This window comes from Oryzias latipes, chromosome 14, assembly GCF_053564925.1.
Source record: "Oryzias latipes strain Hd-rR chromosome 14, Olatipes_Hd-rR_3.1".
Lineage (NCBI taxonomy): Eukaryota > Metazoa > Chordata > Actinopteri > Beloniformes > Adrianichthyidae > Oryzias > Oryzias latipes.
In genome coordinates this window covers 13,998,031-14,018,319 of record NC_136250.1, presented here as the reverse complement: position 1 = coordinate 14,018,319, position 20,289 = coordinate 13,998,031, and the positions used below count along the sequence as shown (strand labels likewise).

General features: G+C 39.4%; 1 protein-coding gene across 10 annotated transcripts in view; it reads right to left on the bottom strand.

Moving 5' to 3' along the window:
• LOC101168565 (disks large homolog 2) overlaps nucleotides 1-20,289 on the bottom strand; it is a 53,137-nt gene that overhangs the window by 12,616 nt on the left and 20,232 nt on the right. For 6 of the 10 annotated variants that reach the window (XM_020708842.3, XM_020708843.3, XM_020708844.3 and 3 more), the window contains exons 5-15: nucleotides 20,149-20,273; nucleotides 18,413-18,582; nucleotides 17,958-18,094; nucleotides 14,783-14,927; nucleotides 13,012-13,153; nucleotides 10,646-10,798; nucleotides 8,927-9,083; nucleotides 6,712-6,814; nucleotides 6,032-6,146; nucleotides 2,792-2,968; nucleotides 2,559-2,634 (exon numbers count right to left, since the gene is read on the bottom strand). In XM_020708842.3, the coding sequence (XP_020564501.1) occupies nucleotides 2,559-2,634; nucleotides 2,792-2,968; nucleotides 6,032-6,146; nucleotides 6,712-6,814; nucleotides 8,927-9,083; nucleotides 10,646-10,798; nucleotides 13,012-13,153; nucleotides 14,783-14,927; nucleotides 17,958-18,094; nucleotides 18,413-18,582; nucleotides 20,149-20,273 (1,500 nt within the window). The remainder of the gene's footprint in view (nucleotides 1-2,558; nucleotides 2,635-2,791; nucleotides 2,969-6,031; nucleotides 6,147-6,711; nucleotides 6,815-8,926; nucleotides 9,084-10,645; nucleotides 10,799-13,011; nucleotides 13,154-14,782; nucleotides 14,928-17,957; nucleotides 18,095-18,412; nucleotides 18,583-20,148; nucleotides 20,274-20,289) is intronic. The other 4 variants (XM_020708846.3, XM_078931316.1, XM_078931318.1 and 1 more) reach the window with 1 other exon arrangement.

Below are 20,289 nucleotides of genomic sequence, written 5' to 3'. Positions count from 1 at the left end.
ATTTGCGCTTATATTTATATAATACATTTTTTGTGTACTGCTTGATGTGTCGCAGTTGCATTGAACAGAATGATAGGAATACCACTAAAAATGCATTTGTTGAAATGAAAAGAAAAAAAAGTTTATGTGAGACGAATAAAACAAATTTAAACTTAAAATAAATGAGATAAATCTTAAATGGGTCATCGTTAGTTCCAAAAACTCCAAAAGCTCTTCTTTTCAATGAAAAAACGATATTTGTTAGTATTCACATGAACCATGAAACATACTGAGTCCTTGATTTGATGTTTAGAAAAGGTGAAGTTTTCCTACAGAAGTATTGGAGCAAACATTCTCATGTGGAGAAGTTATAACTGAGAAGCACGGGTTGGACTGAAAGAAACTGTTCAGACCATGTCATGTGTGCACTGACAAACTCCCCTAAGAACTGGTGCGCAAGAAGAAAACATTTTTATCTAACACCCCGCTAGCATTAGTATCTGGTCGTCTTGTGACCTGCTGTCAAGGCTAACAACTCTTGTCTTGGTTGATGCACACAATTCTTAAACATGTACAATCAGAGGTGGGCACTGAGGGCCGCATTCCTGCATGTTTTCCAGCATACCCTGCTCTGGCATGTTCTGATTGGCTGGACACACCTGAACCAGGTAATCAGCCATGATTAGGGCAAGGATGTCTGGAAATCATGCAGACACACCGGCCCTCGAGGCCTGGAATTGCCCACCCCTGATGTACATGAAAAAACTAGTTCCAGTTAAGATACAATGGCCATGCCTGAATTCCCTCACTGCTCCATAACCCCTAAAAGACTACATAATGTGATACTATCTTGCCCCCATCTAGTGCCCATTTGCCCTACTTCCCGAAGTAAAAGCCTAACAAATGTGAACATTTTACAAAGACTATTTATAAGACAATAATTTGAAAAATCATTCAAACGCAATGCATTGTGGTTCATGTTCACCACTCTAATGAGCATGGAAACAAATTAGTTTCTCGCTGAGACTTCTGGGAAATTTTAGGGTACTCGATTTTGCAATTTTAGATTCTAACAGGTTTATAAAATGGCAAACGCACTATAGGGTTTTTTTTATACTATGATTAATTTATTTCCAAAGCTGTAGGCAGACAATAGGTCTTTAAATATTTATACATCTTGTTGATACTTAAAACAGGACTGAAAAATGTTCAACTTCCTGACACCACTAGGTGGCAGTAGACCACGTGACAACTTTTAGTGCTGTGTTCTGTAAGAACAGCAATAGCAGTCAGAAAGGTTTGTTTTTTCACCCTTCACAATGAGGCACTTTTAGACATAACTACCATGTGAAATAGCATTAGGTCATCAGCATACAGGTCTTTCACATGTCTTTTTTGTTAGGTTATTTAAATATTTTATACCAAGACTGTCCAACCGTCTTTGAGATCTACCACCCTGCCTGGTTTTCAGTTCTCCCTGCTCGGTTTTCTGCTGATTTGACTGAGGCGTCTCCTCATTCCGACTGACACAACACACCTGGATCCAGGTAACCAGCAGCAAGTAGTGAAGGGAGAGCTGGAAAACAGGCAGGGATCCATTCAAAGGCTCTCTAGTAATATTTTGAGAACTGACCTACGGGCCAGTTGAGCTGTTCCAAAAAAATTCAGCGACTCAACAGAGCAGAGCAACAACAACAAAATAATGTCACCTCCAAATAGGTATTAGTAAAGGTTAATGGCCGAAGAAGTATGCATTATTACTTTTTAACGCACACCGTGGAAGCTTGAACCGTCCGACGCGAAGTGCGCTAAAAAGTAATAATGCACACTTTGAAGGTCATTAACCCGCTTATACCATGGTCACTTACAAAAGCAAAACATATTAACCAGTTTTTAGTCCTTAATTCTTGTTTTCGTCGCGCCGCACCACCGCTGCAGTAAAGATTCGGCGATACATATATATATATGCTGATCTTTCCGATGGGTTCAATAAAGCATCAGTTCAGAGAGAAAGTTCACCTCTTACCGCTTGTTTTTGTCCAGATGATGAATCAAAAGGTTGTTTTAAAGAAGCCGCCGCAGTGATACAAAACATTTAAGCTAGGTGGGAACTAGGAACTTCTTTTTTCACCGTGTGGTTATCACTGTGGTTTATCACTTTTTAATGTACACCCAGCAGCCAATCAGAATCGAATATTCACCCAGACCACGGTATTAGTGATTCTCATCACTACTTCTTCTTTTTCTCAATTTCAACAGAAATGACATTTTACTGGTATTCCCATCATTCCATTGGCTGAAAACAATTTCAAATAAAAGCAAAATGAGGCAGGAGTTTATTGAGGTCATGCTATAGGAAAAGCAACACAAAAAAAAGAATCAGATTGAAAACAAAGAAGCAATGACACAAAAAAACACATGCAGTGATAAAGGAGATGGATCTTAAGATGAGGGCATTAGGTTAAGATGTTTTCAGATTTCATTTTATCAAACAGATTGGAAGGGGAAATAGTCTCTTCATCTATGACATGATGTCGGTTAAGTATGTTTTCACATCGCCATGTTTGTAATGCACTTACCGCTCTTGAATCAGAAGACCCGAGTTTTGCGTTGAATTTCACAGTTTTAAGGCGTGCACGGTCTTTCCTTTCCACCCTGCAAAGAAATCTATTCCTTATTATCGGTATAAAGGACGTATGTCACTAAGCACAACTTAATTTCAGTGTTAAAATCAAGTCAGCTGCTGAGGTTTGTTTATTTCAGCTTTTTGTTGGCAAACATCGTCAAAACGAGATTATAATCTCCTGCTCACCGTCTTTTGCTAGGAATGACACCCATTTCCTCACTGTCTCCATGCAGGGTGACACGGCGGGCCTGCCACCACTCATCATCGGCGGCGTTGATGACATGGAGTATGTCTCCGTACCTGAAGCTGAGCCCTTGGCTGGGGAGTCCGCTGTCCTTGGACTTTTCATAGTCAAACAGTGCTCTAAACAGAGGAGCATCAGGGGGAGACATGGCATTCAACAGTAAACAAAAACTTAATTCGTCATTTTACATAAATCAGTAGAGTTGTGCTTAATTTCTTCACAGATTTTATGTAGTCATACGAGACTCTAATAGGTAAAGGAAAAATTTTTTTTTTTTTTACTCTCCCTATTATATCATTTTTTGTAAACCTTTTTATAAATTTAGCTTTTTAGTCATTATTTATTCCTTAAAACAATATAAAGATATATTTACCTAACATTTTAGAGGATGGCGCCAGTGTTCATCTGCGTAGCCGCCATCAGTGTGTAAATGTGTGTGTGTGAATGGGTTTGTGACTGTAAAGCGCTTTGGGCCTTCGAGGAAGGTAGAAAGTATAGACCTTTTACCATTTAATATTAAGTGACTTGCTTGAGCTGTCAGGCTTCAAACAGGAAGTTCAATTTCTCTTTTTGCAACTTTAGACCCACATATGTACACAGAGTGCAAAAAACCTTAATTCTTTGACAAAAGAAAAATATAATTTCTCTGTAATCCTGGTAAGAAATCCTTACAAATATAATCAAGTAAAAAGAAATATTTTTAAATCTTTTTCTACCTTTTTGATTCAAAAAGTACGGAGCCCCTAAAGGGCCATTGATGAAAAAAAAAAAAACTGGAGGAATAAAATTTTTTTGAAGTAAAAAAAAAATTTTTGGGAGTAAAACATTGCGCACCAGTTAGTTTCAGGTGCGCACCAGTTAGTTTCAGGTGCGCACCAGTTAGTTTCAGGTGTGCACCAGTTAGTATCAGGTGCGCACCAGTTAGTTTCAGGTGCGCACCAGTTAGTTTCAGGTGCGCACCAGTTAGTTTCAGGTGCGCACCAGTTAGTTTCAGGTGCGCACCAGTTAGTTTCAGGTGCGCACCAGTTAGTTTCAGGTGTGCACCAGTTAGTATCAGGTGCACACCAGTTAGTTTCAGGTGCGCACCAGTTAGTATCAGGTGCGCACCAGTTAGTTTCAGGTGCGCACCAGTTAGTTTCAGGTGCGCACCAGTTAGTTTCAGGTGCGCACCTGTTAGTATCAGGTGCGCACCAGTTAGTATCAGGTGCGCACCAGTTAGTATCAGGTGCGCACCAATTAGATTCAGGTGACATTATGGCTACGTTCACACTGCAGGGCTTAATGCTCAATTCGGATTTTTTGAAAAAATCCGAATTGTTTGCTAGACCGTTCACATTTCCAAGTAAATACGAACTTTTGTGATCTCCAGTGTGACCGTGACACGACCCAAACGAGACTCGCATGCGCAGAAGCCAGAAGAATACTCAACGGTGAACGACGTCACTTGTTTGCGGAGCAGATGTCAACAACAGTGTTGTCAAAAGCGGAGCTCTTTTTGTAATATTAAATTTATTTTCACGAAGGAGCAGCACAATTACAATCTTCTCATTTTAAGAAGGCAATGGAGTCGGGATCGTCTGTACCCACTGTAGTGGAAGAGGAATGTGTATGTGTTGGAGCCGCTCGCCCGCGTGTGTGCAAGCGCGTGCCGCGATAGAGAATGGGGGGGGGGGGGGGGGCAGTGTGTGCGCGCATTCATGTTGTGTGTTACGGAGGGCGGTAATAAAAGAAGGTTTCCCCCAAAATAAATGCTATGGACTCTTTATTAACCCGTTCTGGAGAATCTAAGGATCAGAACAGGGAGGAGGAGGAGGATCGCTTCGGGTCCCCCGCGCTTCTGAGCACGGTGGAAAGGGGAGAAAGAAAAAAAAGTTATTGCGGTAAAGGTTCAACACCACGCTCTGCCATTTAGCTGGAATTTTTTTCAAAAACCGCCCAGTTGCGATAAGAGCCCTGGAGTTTGGCTTGAAAAGAGCGATCAGCCCAAATATTAATCCAATCGGGGATCTCGCTTCCCTTCCACTGACTGATCTCAGCAGCATCGTCCACCATGGTTAATGTTTACGTTCTCGTTCCCGCCTACTTTAACGCAAAATGATGACGTTTGCTGCGTGTCGATGACGTACAGTTCGGAATCAAGTCGCCTGGCCGGTCAGACGGCGGTCGCAATTGAAAAGAACGGCTACAATTCGGAATCAGGACGGCAAACCCACGGGGCCTGGGTCGCAATTGAAAAGATCGAATCTGTGTCATTTAGACTGTCATGAAAAGATCGGAATTGGGCCGCTTAGGGGCAAAAAATTCGGAATTGGGTCGTTTCAGCCTGCAGTGTGAACGTAGCCTATGACATTGTCAGTAATATTTGGTGTTTTCAGAAAGTTTACAAGGTCCATATCCTCAACTTTAGCCATTCTCAAGACAACTGTAGCTACTTGGTGCACAATGAGCAAGCAGGTCAACTATCTGATATCTTCTGATACTAACTGGTGCGCACCAGATACTAACTGGTGCGCACCTGAAACTAACTGGTGCGCACCTGAAACTAACTGGTGCGCACCTGAAACCAACTGGTGCGCACCTGAAACTAACTGGTGCGCACCTGAAACTAACTGGTGCGCACCTGAAACTAACTGGTGCGCACCTGAAACTAACTGGTGCACACCTGATACTAAGTGGTGCGCACCTGAAACTAACTGGTGCGCACCAGTTAGATTTTTTTTTTTTTTTTTTTTACTTCAAAAAATTTTTTTTACTTCAAAAAAAATTTTTGTTACTTCAAAAAAAAATTTTTTTCCTCCATTTTTTTTCCTATCAATGGCCCTTTAGGGGCTCCGTAAAAAAGCTAGAAAGATGGAGTCCTACTAATTTTCTGATCTACTATTCAAACATTAAACAGCTCAGCTTTGGGACCAGCAGCCAGAACCAAACAGAGGGAGAATCATTTCAGCTTATTTGGTACACACAGCAAATGCTAACTTACTGTTGTATTAAAATTGTCTCAAATCAACACACTTTAAAAATGAAAATTGTCCCCCCCCCAAAAGTTGCAGATCATTTTATTTTATCTTCAAACTTGTAGAAATGTGCTTTCAAAATAAAATGACGGTGCCATTAGACATTCATTTCTTTTGCCAGTTTCAGAAATGAGCTTTAACTCAAACTGGAATTCAAAGAAAACCAACCTGACATAGAGGGACTTTTTCTGATTGGTTCGAAGAGATCCAGACCCTGAGCTCATGCTGTGGTTCATCATCTGCTCCCTGAGGTCGTGAATTTTGGCTTCAAAGCGGCTGTATTCTGAAAGACAAAACGAGAAAATTAGAAGAAAAAGCTCAGCTTAATGCTGTGTATGACAACCGTGGATTTTAGTCAGAAGCAAAAAATTTAAGAGGAATAACAGAACTCCCAAATTGCAGAAACAATTTGATAAAGAAGCTGTGTAATTAAAGGAACAATTAAATATGTCATAATTTATGAAAAGATTTATTTTCTTTTGTTTGACAAAAAAAAGTTTTTTACTCAACAAAGGTGAACGTTTTCTTTTTAATTGATGAATTGTTGTCTTAAAAACTTGCATAAAAGCTCTTTCCTCCCTGAAAAATGTTAAAATAAATGGTTTCAAAGGTAAAATAATTCATACTCCATGAAAATATTTTGGATCCTGTGTGTAAAGACAAATAGCTCTTTTTTTTACCCATTCCCTTTTATAATCTTATTACAGACTAGGACATATCAGAAGGGGATTCCAGGCTATTAATGGGTTGCATCTAATTTAGTTTGAAATAGATATATAAATCTGTCATTTACACCATTTTCCCATCCCTTATGTTCTGTTTTTAGCGATTGGTTGGCGGTGACTTACCTTCTGGTCTGTACTGGGCAAAGATGGTGACCACCTGCCCCGCCCCCTTCAGCGCTGCCGCTGCTTGTTCGTGTGTCGCTTCTCTGAGGTCGATCCCATTCACCTGTTTCAAAACAAAACATTAGAAGTAATACATAGTTCTCCTTCTTTTATCGCAGAGGTTACGTTGTAAAAAAAATAAAAATAATAAAACCCGATAGGTGAAATCCACGATGTAGAATTATAAATGTTTCAAGGCTCTCACTACACAATTTATACACTTTTCTCAGACCCAAATAAACATTTTCACACTTTTCTGTCTTTTTTAAACACTCAAAGTTTAAACCTTCTAGAAAAACACGTCCAGTGTGACAGAATGAAAAACAAAGATCTGCTAGCAATCACAGATTTATGTAAATGTGGCAAACATGATAGACACGGCATGGAGATGGATTCACAAGGTCAGCAACCAATCAGAACGCAGAACATAGCAGATTAAATAAAACATGCAAAATTGTACAAAAAAAAGGAAAATCTGTGAAACTGCAAAAGGTGAACCACGATGCAGCGAGGGAACATTGGAATTTTTTTTCCTACTCCCTTCTTGACTTTGCTTTTTAGTGAAATATTGAGATAAGCTTCATATGCACATACAAGATATTTGAACCTTTAGAGGACTAATCATTTTTAGGACTGGGGTAAATTCATATGTTTTTGCGATGCATCGGTGTTTGAATCATCTCAACACAACAATATAAAAAACATCCATTAGTTCTGCAACTGTCTGAGAATGAGGAACGACAGACTAAAGTGTGACACTGGGAAGTCCACCAAATATACATATTAAAAAAAGTAGGAAAAAGTTGGAACCTGAAAATCAAAACAACCATTTTAGTCTTCATGAATGGATTGTTGTGGCATTTCTTTGACATTTTATTATTAACATTTTTGTTTTCAGACTGTATCTTTTCAATTCACAGAATAAAAAGACATGCTCAGTGAGGGGGGGTGGGGGGTGGGGGTGGAGAAGTTATTGTTAGACTTCAAAACCAGGTCGACGTGGAAATGATAATTACTTTCTTTAATTTGGGTGGATTAAGAAGCCGATTGGGCGCAAATTAAAAGCAGGGACAAGACGAGGGTTAAAAAAAATCTGTTCTGGATTTAAGATGTTGATTTCAAAGAAAATGTAGGTTAGTAATTTGACACAAAACTTTTTTTTTGTTTTGTTTTTTACTGTTAGTCATTTTTAAGAATACCAGATGCTCTCTAAGACTTTTTTGAACAGAGCTGCTGTTCAATAAAAAAAACATAGAAAATCATTAAGAACCAGTAAAATTTAATAATAATAATAATAATAATAATAATAATAATAAAATAATAAAAAAATAATAATTTTCCAGTTGAACCGATCAGTTCTTGCACACAGTTGCACATTTACTTTAAATTCTTTTGTTTATTTTCCCCATCTGGCTGCACACATTTCAGTTTCTGACAGTTGGACCAAAAGAAATAATAAATCAAACAAAATTAAATTATGGTAAAATTGTTAATTGAACAGAAAATTCCCTCAAATCTCTTATCTGTAAACAAATATATTTGAGACGTGATGGCAAAGACAGATTAATAGATCCTACTTGACAACAGAGCTGTAACTTTAACCTTTGTAACCCTGCAGCGTAGCGTGTGGTAGATAGAACCAGGACAGCTACCTAGGTTAAGTGTGTATTCCCTAAATAATAGCACTAATTCTAAGTTGAAATGATAAAACTTATCATTACAGATTTAAAGTAGTTTCTCACATATATGGATATATAGGTTGTCTATTTTGATGATTGTAAAGAATATTGTACTTTAAAATACACATTAATTTTGTTTTGTTTAATTTAATACATCTTTATTGCCATAATTCCTTCATTTAAATCAACTTTTCCTTTGTTTTAAACTCTGGGTGTTAGTTTTTATGGTGCATTCTGAGAGAGGGACCTCTTAAACACGATATTTTATTTTATTTAGTTAAATCTAACATTTTGCTTAAATAGCAACATTTCTGTTTGATCAATAGTTTAAAGATGACATACGTTTACAGGAAAAAGTTGAATATAACCAGACAAAAAAAAAAGAACAATTTATTGAATCTTATCAAGCAAACAGGTAGCAACATTTTCCCAGATTTGCTGACTTTTTTTCGGACTGACTCAAACATTTCAAGTGAAAGTGTGAATCTGTCTCTTACCGATAAGATTTGGTCGCCTCGTCTAAGCTCGCCGCTCAGGTCGGCGGGTCCTCCGGCGAGAATGAAGGAGACAAAGATCCCCTCTCCATCTTCACCACCTACAATGTTGAAGCCCAGGCCCGTGGAGCCCTTGTGCAGAACCACTTTCCTGGGTTCCCTGTACAGACAGTCCAGATAAAACATCATGTCTGGAGCTTCGGTGGGCCGCAGCATCTTCCCGAGTTGGCGTCACAAAGGCGAGCAAAGATCCCAATGCAGCGAGATCCTCTGTGAAACTTTCCTCTGGCAAAAGCAAAGAATGTCAGAGCACCACAGGGGGACGGTGCTCTACTTACGATGGCTTGGCCCAAATTCAGTACTGAGGGGGAAAGGAACCTTTTCACACACACTTTCTATTTCTGTCTGTCTCACGCTTGTCCACACATAGAGAAGCATGCGATGTTCACATTACATACAGAGGCAATAGTGCAAACACAATGAAAACATCACCTGACAGAATACCACCTGTGTGGCTTTGACTGTGGTCCACGAAGTTAAGAAATGCGTGACTGGAGTGGACTGAAAGCTGAGGTTCTACCAACTCTAAAAATGACTAAAAAAGCTCTGGCAGATCAACCAAACAGCACCAGAAAAGCTTCTTTAAGGTCTTGGTCACAACTGCTCTTCCTGGTGGCTATCTGGGGGCAAAAAAGTGGGGAAACCTGTAGGCAGGTGGCACACACAAAATATCATGGACCTAGACCACTCTGTGAACCCATATGATGAAAACAGGCATGCTGGGGGCTACGGCTCATAGGGAACATTTTTAAAAGGGGGTCAACCCCCATACAGTCACTAAGGCATAAGGTGTTATTTCTTTCTGCTACTCCTCCAGTTATATATGCTCTTTGGATTCATTTTCCTGTTTCCTGCAAATTCATCACCATCTCCTCACTGATCTGTATCATAGCTGTGTGCTCCATCAGTGTTTCTCTCAACAAATGAATGTAGGCCTAACCCGACTTTTTGGGACCCAAGAATCAATAATCATCTGCAAATTGGGGATTATCCAATGTTACTTTATTAAAAAAATAAATGTAAAAACTGTAACTGTTGTTGTTTTGTCAAAATGATGTGTAAAATAACATGCAGAATTGGGTTTATATGTATCAAAGTTTATACACGTATTTGCCTCCCAAATAGATCATTTTATAACATTGATGCTTCAAATATTGATGTAAAATTAATGAAACAGTTTTAAGCCAAAGGCCAACTAGTTGTTCATCTAAACTTCTGATTAAGCAAAGTGATGATAACCATTGAGGGGAATAATCTTGTTAGACAAGCATTTTGTAAAATTACAAAGATGGAAAAAAACAAACAGGTTTTCTGAAGTTGTCGACAACTTTGTACTTGTGGATCTGGAAACCAAAACGGGTCTAAAACCCTTTACTTAAACTGCTGCTGACTAAGCCAAGGTCATCAGAGAAATGGAGGAGATGAAAACAAAAGATGCAGGTTGTCTGGATGAAGAGGAACTAAAAGATGGATGATCAGGGGAACAAACACTCAGGGAAGAGGAGCTCAAAAAGGGGAGGGGCTAAAGTAAGACAAGTCTGGAATGTTTGGTAAATACCGAAACTAATGAAGAAGTTAAGAAGAAGTGAATGAAGAAGAGGATGTGGGTGGAAAAGAACATAGAGGGTAATGAAAGGCTGTGATGAAGGTAGTGGAGAGTACCTGGCGTTTGGGTCAGGGAGCGGGTTTAAGTGACAGTTAGGTTGGGGGGAGGAGTGAACGGGGCTTTGGTTGAAGTCTGCAGGGAAACTGTGTCGGGGAGAGGGAGCTTTTTCACAGTGTTTGTTCACAGTGCTGTAAACCGGCTCTGGAGGCCTAAAGTGGGGGAAAAGGAGACAGTTAAAGACAATCGGGTCCCTAAATGGGGTAAGAAAGGATCTGAGATAAACACAGTTGATGACTTTCATCATGTGGTCATATGAACTTTATTTTGAAGGTTTCACAGAGTAATTTTAATGAGGTAGCGTTTGTTGCATTTATGGGGACTCCTGCTGACAGCAAACATGAACTGCAGCGTCAGGATCACAATGCCCCTCATCAGAAGTTCCTCAGTCGTCTGTGGAGGCAGCAGAATCAGAGCTGCCAAAACCATTTCAGTTTTGTGCTGAGGATCAAATCTGGAACTGATGTGCAACAAAAACATTAGATGAAGTGTAAAACTTCTTAAATAAAATCCCAAATTGTTCCCATTTTTTGCACAGCAAGTCGTTTCACAGGTCAATATCCTACACCCACAAAAAGCACTGTGATTTCTTTACTACGATGGAGTTTTAGGGACACCAAAAAAAAAAAAAAAAAAAGTACAATTACGAGATTTTCAGTCGTAAATTTACGAGAAAAAAACTCGTAAAATTAAGAGATTTTAAGTTGTAAATGTATGAAAACAAACCTCGTAATTTTACGATATTAAAGTGGAGGTGATCAAAGAGCGGCAAGTGAACGCCGCACAGCACGCAGCAGACTGCCCCACTAAACTCAATTGAACAGGTGAGCTGAATGTTTATTGATAACGCTCCAAATGTTTGGAAGTTCATTTGTTTGATTTACGATTTATTAATGTTTTATTTATTGATGGTGGTGTCCAGGATGAAGCCGTCGGTGTCCCTGCAGGCAGCTGTCCACTTGAATCCTTTCTTCCTCCACCAAAGACAAGATGTCTACGTTTGTGATGTTTCTGTCTGAGGAGGAGGAGCACTTTTTGGCAAAAAAAAGTATTTCGTCAGCCACAAACTGCAAGTTCTCCCGCTTAAAAAGATGAAAGAGGCTTGTAATTTTCATCATAGGCAAACCACAGCGATGAGAGACAAAATGAGAAAAAAAATCCAGTAAATTACATTGCCTGATTTTTAAAGAATTTATTTGTAAAGTGTGGTGGAAAATAAGTATTTGGTCAATAACAAAAGTTCAACTCAAAGTTTGTTGTACACCTTTTGCTGGCAATGACAGCATTCAAACATTTTCTGAAAGTCTTCCAAACTTTTCACAAACTGTTGCTGGTATTTTGGCCCATTTCTCCATGCAGATCTCCTCTAGAGCAGTAATGGCTTGGGGCCGTCGATGGGCAACATCCTTCGTTACCTGGGCAGAACTTGCTCAATTGGTGGCTGACTAAATACTTTTCTGCCCCACAGTTACTTTTTGCTTTTTTAATCCATTTTATTTTATTCTTTGTTAGGCCTGGGATAGAAGAAAGACAAAAATGTGCACAGTTTGATATTTGCTGCCCGCTTTTATTATGTTGCCTTTTTGAAATAAAAAATAACTCTCTGGGATCCTCATGTATTTTCGATGTCCTGTCCGTCAATGTTACCTTGGTAAAGTGATTAATGGTAAATAAATTCAATTACATCTTACCCCAGCAACAGATGAGTCATAGTCATCTACCACTGATACTGATAACAAAACAGGTTCTTCACTGTCCATTTTCAAAACATCCAAACAAAATCAAATTTTCTCTGTGGCCTTTGTTTTGTTCTGATTTATTTCATTATTTTGGAGCATTTTTTAAGCCTCTTTTTTGTTATAATTTTAGTGTACAACATTTGCTGCAGCTTCTGTTGAGTTAAAGAACTTCAAAAATAAAGTTATGTTAGGTGAACACTTAACAAAGACCGGACAGAAAAGCTCAGGGTTGGATCAACTGAAAAATCTACTGCATATGACACCAATATTCATATTTGAGTAAAAATGAACAAATATGCTTAAAAAGCAAGCCTGAAAATCATTAGAGCACGCCCCCGTTTCACCTGTCACTCAAAAGGTCACACCCTAATTTGTTTCTTTATCAATGTCAAATATCCAAACAAAAATTGAGATAAAATGTGATTTTATTTTTCCTCTGGTTTCTTTGTCAGACTAAGTATTAGAGACAAGAATAGGTTTCTGTACTTAAGGAATATTTGTGTTTTACAAAAATAATTTTTGAAAATATGAAAGCTCTTAAAAGCATGCATCGAAACAGCAGGTGCACATTTCTAACTATAGATCCTCCAACTCAACAGTAGAAAAAATTGAAAAAACAATCTAACCTGCTTATCTCATCTTCATCCTGCAGGCGCATATTGAGGTGGGAGTGACTTGTGGGGGAGGCGGAGCAAAGATCAGATCTGAAGTCTGGTGTGCGGAAGATGATGGGGGAGGAGGTGAGACTTTCCATTGTAGGAGAAAACGCTAAGGAACATCGGGAAAATTGTAAAAAAAAGAAAAAAAGGAGAAAAAGAAAATCAGCGCAGGTGAGGACGATAACTTTATTATCTATTGCTGCGGGACTTTGTTTTGTTCTGACTTATTAATTTTTTTGTTGCATTTTTAAGCCTCTTTTTTGTTAGTAATTAGATGTGTCCTAGATATTAAAAGAAATTCAGACACCATGCTCACTACTTTTTTTTTTAACAGCGAATATGTTGTCATCGATTTCACTAAGTAAAATCTAATTTCAGTCAGACAACTCTTGCAGTAAGAAATATTTATTTGACATTTTCCACATTCTTTAAGTTGGCATTCACATATTTTCGTTTGGCATAAGGCTCCGTTCAATTCCATGAGAAATTTCCATAACACTTTCGGGTAACAAAACCCCCCCTTTACGGAGCCCACAGGTGGAAGCCGGGGAGGAGGGTGGGGCGAAGAATGAGCGCTGAAGGTAAGAAAGAGAATGAACGACTGCGCACCTGGGCTTAAATAGGACGCTGAGCAGGTGAGTTAATTGACTGAACCGCCCTAGGGTATTTACCTGTAAAACACTGCAGCGAGTATCTGCCCGAAATACGATAAATCGTCATTGATCAAATGTTTTGGCGCACATTGTTCAAACGCAATGCATTGTGGTCTATATTCACCAATCTAGTGAGCATCGATGCACACAGATTTTTTGCAGAGACTTCTGGGAAATTTCAAGGGCACTCGATTTTGGAATTGTAGTTGTGTCCGAATTTCTTCACTATTCACTACATAGTGCACTATATAGTGCGTTCGCCTTTTGTAGAGCTGTCCAAATCTACAATTCCAAAATTGAGTGCGATGGAATTTTCCTTAAAGTCTCTGCACCATTGTGCATCGATGCTCACTAGATCGGCGAATATAGACCACAATTCATTGCGTCAGAACAATTTTTGCCAACATTTTTATTTAAATGAATTTTTTTTGATAAACCATCAAAGTTTTTATCTTCAGAAGACAGTGGACTCATAAATGATTGTTGCAAAGCGCTCATATAAATTAGATTTCAACTTTGTTAAATCGATGACGTCATATTAAAAAAGAATAGTGAGCATGGTGTCCGAATTGCTTTTAAAATACAGGGCAGTACATAGTGCCACACTATATAGTTTTTTAGTCAATAGGGGTTAGGGTGGGAATTCAGACATAGGCTTAAGTACATTTTTTGGGGCAAAAATTGTTCCGATGCAATGCATTAAGGTCTATATTCGCCAATCTAGTGAGCATCGATGCACACTGGTTTTTCGTAGAGACTTCTGGGAAATTTCTAGGACACTCGATTTTGGAATTGTAGATTTGGATAGCACTGCTAAATGGCCAACGGACTATTTAGTGCACTCTGTAGTGAATATAGAAAGAATTCGGACACAACCAATGAGTAAAATGTAAAAATCTCCAGCCTGCCCCATTTCATTTAGCTGCTTAAAAATGTGAGATATTAAAAAAAAATTAGCATCTCCATCCAGTCATAGCTCTAGTTATCTGGAAGACACTCAAAACGCTCAACAGTAAAATGTCTAAACTAGATTAAAAAAGCTGGTGGATAAAGAGAGGTCACTTCCAACAGAAGTAAAGACTTACATCGTTTGACATTGGAAAGCCCATATGAATCTGACAGGTAGACTTGGGTGGGTTTTGCCACTTTTAGAAAGACTTCATTTGATGTGCTCTTCAAAATGGTCACAGCGTCTTCATGAGAAACGTCCTCCACACTGCAGTTATTCACCTGCGGACACAGTTCAAACTGTACAAACATGCTTCTCAAAGGGAATGTTATAGAATGTATTATTTTATGACTAAAATAATGTATTTTTATCCTCTCCCTAATGCTTTTCTGGATCCAGGTTCAGATCTACCATTATAGGTATCTTACATACCTGATAAACCAATTAGAATCAGACCCTTAGTTTCCAGCAGGGTTCGAACACACTGACAACTGATCCATACATGAAGACGACCTAAGGGGTGTAGTAAGCCGCTCGAGAGAAGAAAAAGGGAAATCTAATTCACGTTCAGGCCACTCTGTGTCTGTTCCTTTTGCCTTAGCTACACGGTTGCTGTCGGTTTTTGGCTTCTCCGGGGCCCGTGGAGGATCATGGACAGGAGCGGCTGCATCTTCAAGGGAGCGCAGGTGTGTCTTGCAGTTGTTCCCTTGTGGGACACTTAAAGGGACATCATGAAAATGGAACATACTGTTGTCGTGTGTGGTAAGTGTATCGTGAAGTATAGGATAATGTAAGTTACACGCACTTACAGGGGTCACAAACCCATGGCTCGCGAGCCATATCTGGCTCTTTTGATGGTCACATCTGGCTCACAGACAAATCTTTAATTATAAAAAGAATGTTTCATTAGACCAGTCCTTCTTGGGGGTGATGCAATGCCAGAGGGGGCATGCAGTAGTAGCGGTGCTTGGAGAGAGAAAAATCTGCGCCACTATCGGTTTACTATTGTCTGGTGTATCACAGAGTTTTAACAGCCTGAAACCTGCAAATTGCTGTGCCTGCAGCTGAGCGCTCCCGTCTTTGAGAAGGAGCACGCAGCTGCAGGGACGGGATGTAGGAAAAGGGGAGGGGTAGTGGGCACTGGCAGCAAGGTGAAACTGCGCACGGATTGTCAAAACTTAGAACACGCTTCCCGTCACACACACTGCAGCGTGCGAGTATTGCTGTACTGACAATGTTTGGCTCCACGTATGCATGTGAGCAGTCTTTCCCACATCTAAAGAACATTAAGACACATTAAGACCAACCTACATTTAACGGATGAAAGTCACTACGCCTGCATGAAGCTAAAACTCACCAAGTATTAACCAGACAAGACCATCAGCAAAACCATGCAGCACCAGGAGTCGCTACAATATTGTATGGCTCTCACGAAATTATATATGTGTATATATGTGATGTTCATGGCTCTCTCGGCCAAAAAGGTTCCCGACCCTTGCTCTAGTCATTAGTAGGATCTCCTGACCAGCTCCTGATCGCGTGCAATTGCCACACGCGTCCAAATCACACTTATCATGTGAACAGCACTAACAGCCACAGTGCCCAGGTTTCCCTCACTCTTCTTCCGTCCTTTTGAAAAAATGAAACGTTTACATGACACGTCTGCGTCTCACCGGCTGCATGATAAGTGTTGCTGCCACCCGTCGTCAGCAGCATGACCGTATCTTTAATAGCTCATTGATGGGTCACCTGTGTGGGCCACCTGTGTGCATTTTCCTATTTTGCTCACACACAGCCCGTCTCCACCTGTAAGGGAAGTTGCTTGTACCCCTAGAGCTGCGGGACGGATCGCAGTCTTAAATCTCCCACACATGCCGCTCATGTACAACCCCCCCCCTTCCCATAAAACACAAAGCTTTAAGTCCGCACTCCGCCGGTCCACTTCACTAGTGAAGTGCGGGAGCGGACTACTTCTTTTCTATTTTGTCTGTTACTTTTTTTGTTAAAGTCACTTCCCTCAGTTTATACTGGATCATCGCGGATTAGTCATTAGTTGGGAAATAAAATGAAAAAAGCAAAAAAACGAATAGCAGTTATATACGAACGAAAAATGTAAAAATACCCCCCCCCCCCGACGATGTCATCGTCCATCCCGATGGTTGACAGCAAACATCGTCAACGGCCAATTTAAGGGACATCGCCCAACCCTAGTGGGCGATATATCTGTGGCAGTTTCGGTATCGGCCGATATTTGCATAATTTAAGTTTATCGTATCAGTCCGATAATAAACATTCCACCGACTGTTTTCAGAAACACTTTAGTTTTGAAATGTATACTTCTTTCTGACAGATTGGAAAGATTACATTTACAGTTATAGTCAGTAATTGACTGTTTTTTTAGGTAAATGTCATTTTTGATAGGGATACAAGTAGTTCCTAATAGATCCCTGGCAATGGGGAGCTTATGGTTTACAGCTATGTCCAATATTCAATAAATGGCCTAAATACTTTCAGATCTATTTACTGTATATGAAAGTATTAAGGTGATACTTATTCCCATGAGAACCTTTGCTGTATGTTAAAAAGGTCAAGTACAGTGTGATTGTCCAGTCTAAGAAAATTTGTGCATTTATAATAAAGAAACAAAAAGGAAATCTAAACTTTGTGTTACTGTAGACACCTAAGTATTGGTATCGCCAAATATTGGCTATCAGCCGCAGTTGCAGGGGAAATATCAGTTATCAGTATTGGCTGGAAGAAATTATATCAGCCCATCACTAATTGTGACTAAAGCATTAAGAGGCATTGCAGACATTGGACTTGCAGGTTAGTGGTAAACTATTGATCTGTATAGCCTAAATGTTTGTATTTGATCCTGTATTAAATTAGCTAATCTCATAACTGGTTTTCTCTTAATTTTTTGTGCTCAATTTTATCAATAAAAGACCATCCAAAAGGAATATCTGAGTCAGACAAAGAAAGATTTGGATGAGATTGTCTGTTTTTCACCATCCAATTATTTATTTTTTGCAGCAGGAGAGTCTGATGTCGCTGCATTTAAACTTGAGTCTTTAAAAATATCCAACAATCCAAAGACGGTCTTATCCCTGATGTTGTTTGAAGCTTTTGACTGCAGTCTATCTGCAACTTAAAAATCTACCTGTCTTTCAACAACCTTTTATAGGTTTTTGTTCAGACTGTAGTTTTATTCTTCTTTTTATAACCAGAGGGTTGAACTTTTTCTGGGATGCACAAAGACTAAGTACAGCTGTTTTAATGTCATAAAGAAAAAAAAAAGTCACATTGCTCACCATCAATAACCTGTCGCCAACATGCAGACGGCCATCTTTCTGTGCCGCCCCCCCGTCGATGATTTTGGTGATAAATATGCTGTTGTCTCCAGGGAGGTGTTGGTTTCCAACTCCCCCTGCAATACTGAAACCAAGTCCTGTGCGCAGTTGTACACATGAGGACAGATTGTTAGTTTTAGCAACCATGATGTGTCTCACTGCATACAGGAAATGCTGAAGGTGCATGTTAATTTTTTTTGTCAAAATTAAATAATCAAAGCTTGTATATAAGGGAAGTTAGGGGAGTAAAAAAGAGGCTAACTGTAAAAAGTTACAAGTAGTTAATATTGATGTTTCTTTAAATATTTACTATTTCCTTAAATCAAATTTTCTCTTTAAAGTGTTGTAATTAGACAAAAAGAGTGTCTTTACTTCATTATTATTATAAGAAATTCAGTTTTTATGAATGAACTCACCTTTCGGCCCTTTGGTGATTTTGATCTCGACGACAGTTTCTGGAGCCGGCCTGCGTCGACGTACGTACAGATGCACCACAGAACCTGCAACCTTCAGAGCCTCTACGGCTTTGCCGTGGGACACGATGGCTACGTCTGCGTCGTTCACCCGAAGGATGCAGTCATTTACTCTGCAACAGCAGCGTCATATGTTACAAAGCAACCATGACTGAGAACATCTTATTTAGAGGTCTAACTGTAATTGTGTATAAAATAAATAGAAACAAAAGCTTGTAAACACACTTGTTATACTGTGTGTCATTGCATCATTTTTGTTGACTCGTTTTATACACGTTTACTTTAAGTTAAAGACCGGTTTATATCTCATAGCGATTGGCCATTGCATCAATTGCATCGCAAACCTACCACAATCATCCAGTCTAGTTCATACCAAGGTTGGCTGGTTTTGCTGGGGACTGTCCATGATAACTGATCAATTTCTAATAGGCGTTTATACATTTTAAGCCTTATGATGCGATTGTTTCCAGCGTTTCAGAGGTATTTTATTTATAGTGATATAAAGAGATCTCAAAGATTCTATTTATTTTTTTTTACTTAAAATTTTAAAGTTTGTTCCACCGTAGCGTCTTTTAAACGCTCTTAATAAGTTTAGGTTAATGGCGCCATATGCGACTGTTCTACAGGTGTAAAATTACAGTCATGGATGATGTCATCAGCTTGTGTCACATCTTGCAGTGATTGGGGCGATTCTATTCCGATGGCCTTGCGACCAATATAACTTGAGCGATTACAAATCGCTATGGAGTATAAACCGGGTCTAAGGATGCTGCTCCAATAAAGACTGATGGAATCTGTAACAATCTTTGAGCTTTTAGAAGAGGCTCCTTCCCATGCTCTTGTGTTCAAATAGTTTGCGTAACTGAATTAAATGTTTCATGTGTGTTGGTCTGAATGCATAAATATGTGTGTGATCGTTAGTTGTATTGTGTACAGGCCCCGCCCCTTTTAGCCTTCTATTACATCTGAACCTGACTGTAATGATTATAACCATCCAGCAACTTGTTGCTTTATGCTGCTTCATGGTTTTACCCCCCCCCCCCCCATAGTCACCCTCCTATCCCCCCCTCTTCTTCCTTCCTTTTCTTTTCCGTCCGGTCCAACAAAAATCTGTTATAAATATAATTCTTCTTTCTCTTTCGGCTTTTCCCATCAGGGGTCGCCACAGCGAATCATCGTTTTCCACCTCACTCTATCATGGACATCTTCTACCCTAACATTATAACATGTTATAAATATAATTAAGATGAATAAAGCTTAGGCTAAATTACAAAAGGTTTTTTTCAGATATGCCTCTGGTTTGTCAGAAGATTCATAACCCCTGTTGTAACAGTGAAATATGTCCAACACAAGAGGCCTTCAGCTCTCATCTGTTTGCTCAGCTGTTGGACAGTTAGAAGTAAAAATAATAATAATAATAATAATTATCTTGCATTTATTTATGTACTTTGCTCCTCATTGTGTTGTGATTCTGAGCCATAACTCTCTGCCTTTTAGTGTATTCTTTTACAGGCTGCAGGCTGTACATGACACAATTATTGATGGAAATTTTTTTTTTTTAAGTTTTGGAAACATTTCTCACATACATATGCTTTGAACAAAACACCAGCCCACATGGACCAACATGTGATAAAACATGTGCTGCACGTAATGTTGACAGAGAAATGAGCAAGACTGACTTGAGGCGTCCATCCTCAGCTGCAGCTCCACCGGGGATGATCTTGGTTATGTAGATGCCAGGGTCTTCCCCAAAGTGGGGGTTGTCAGTCCCTCCGGCTATGCTGAAGCCCAGCCCTGAGTTACTCTGCAGATACAAACGC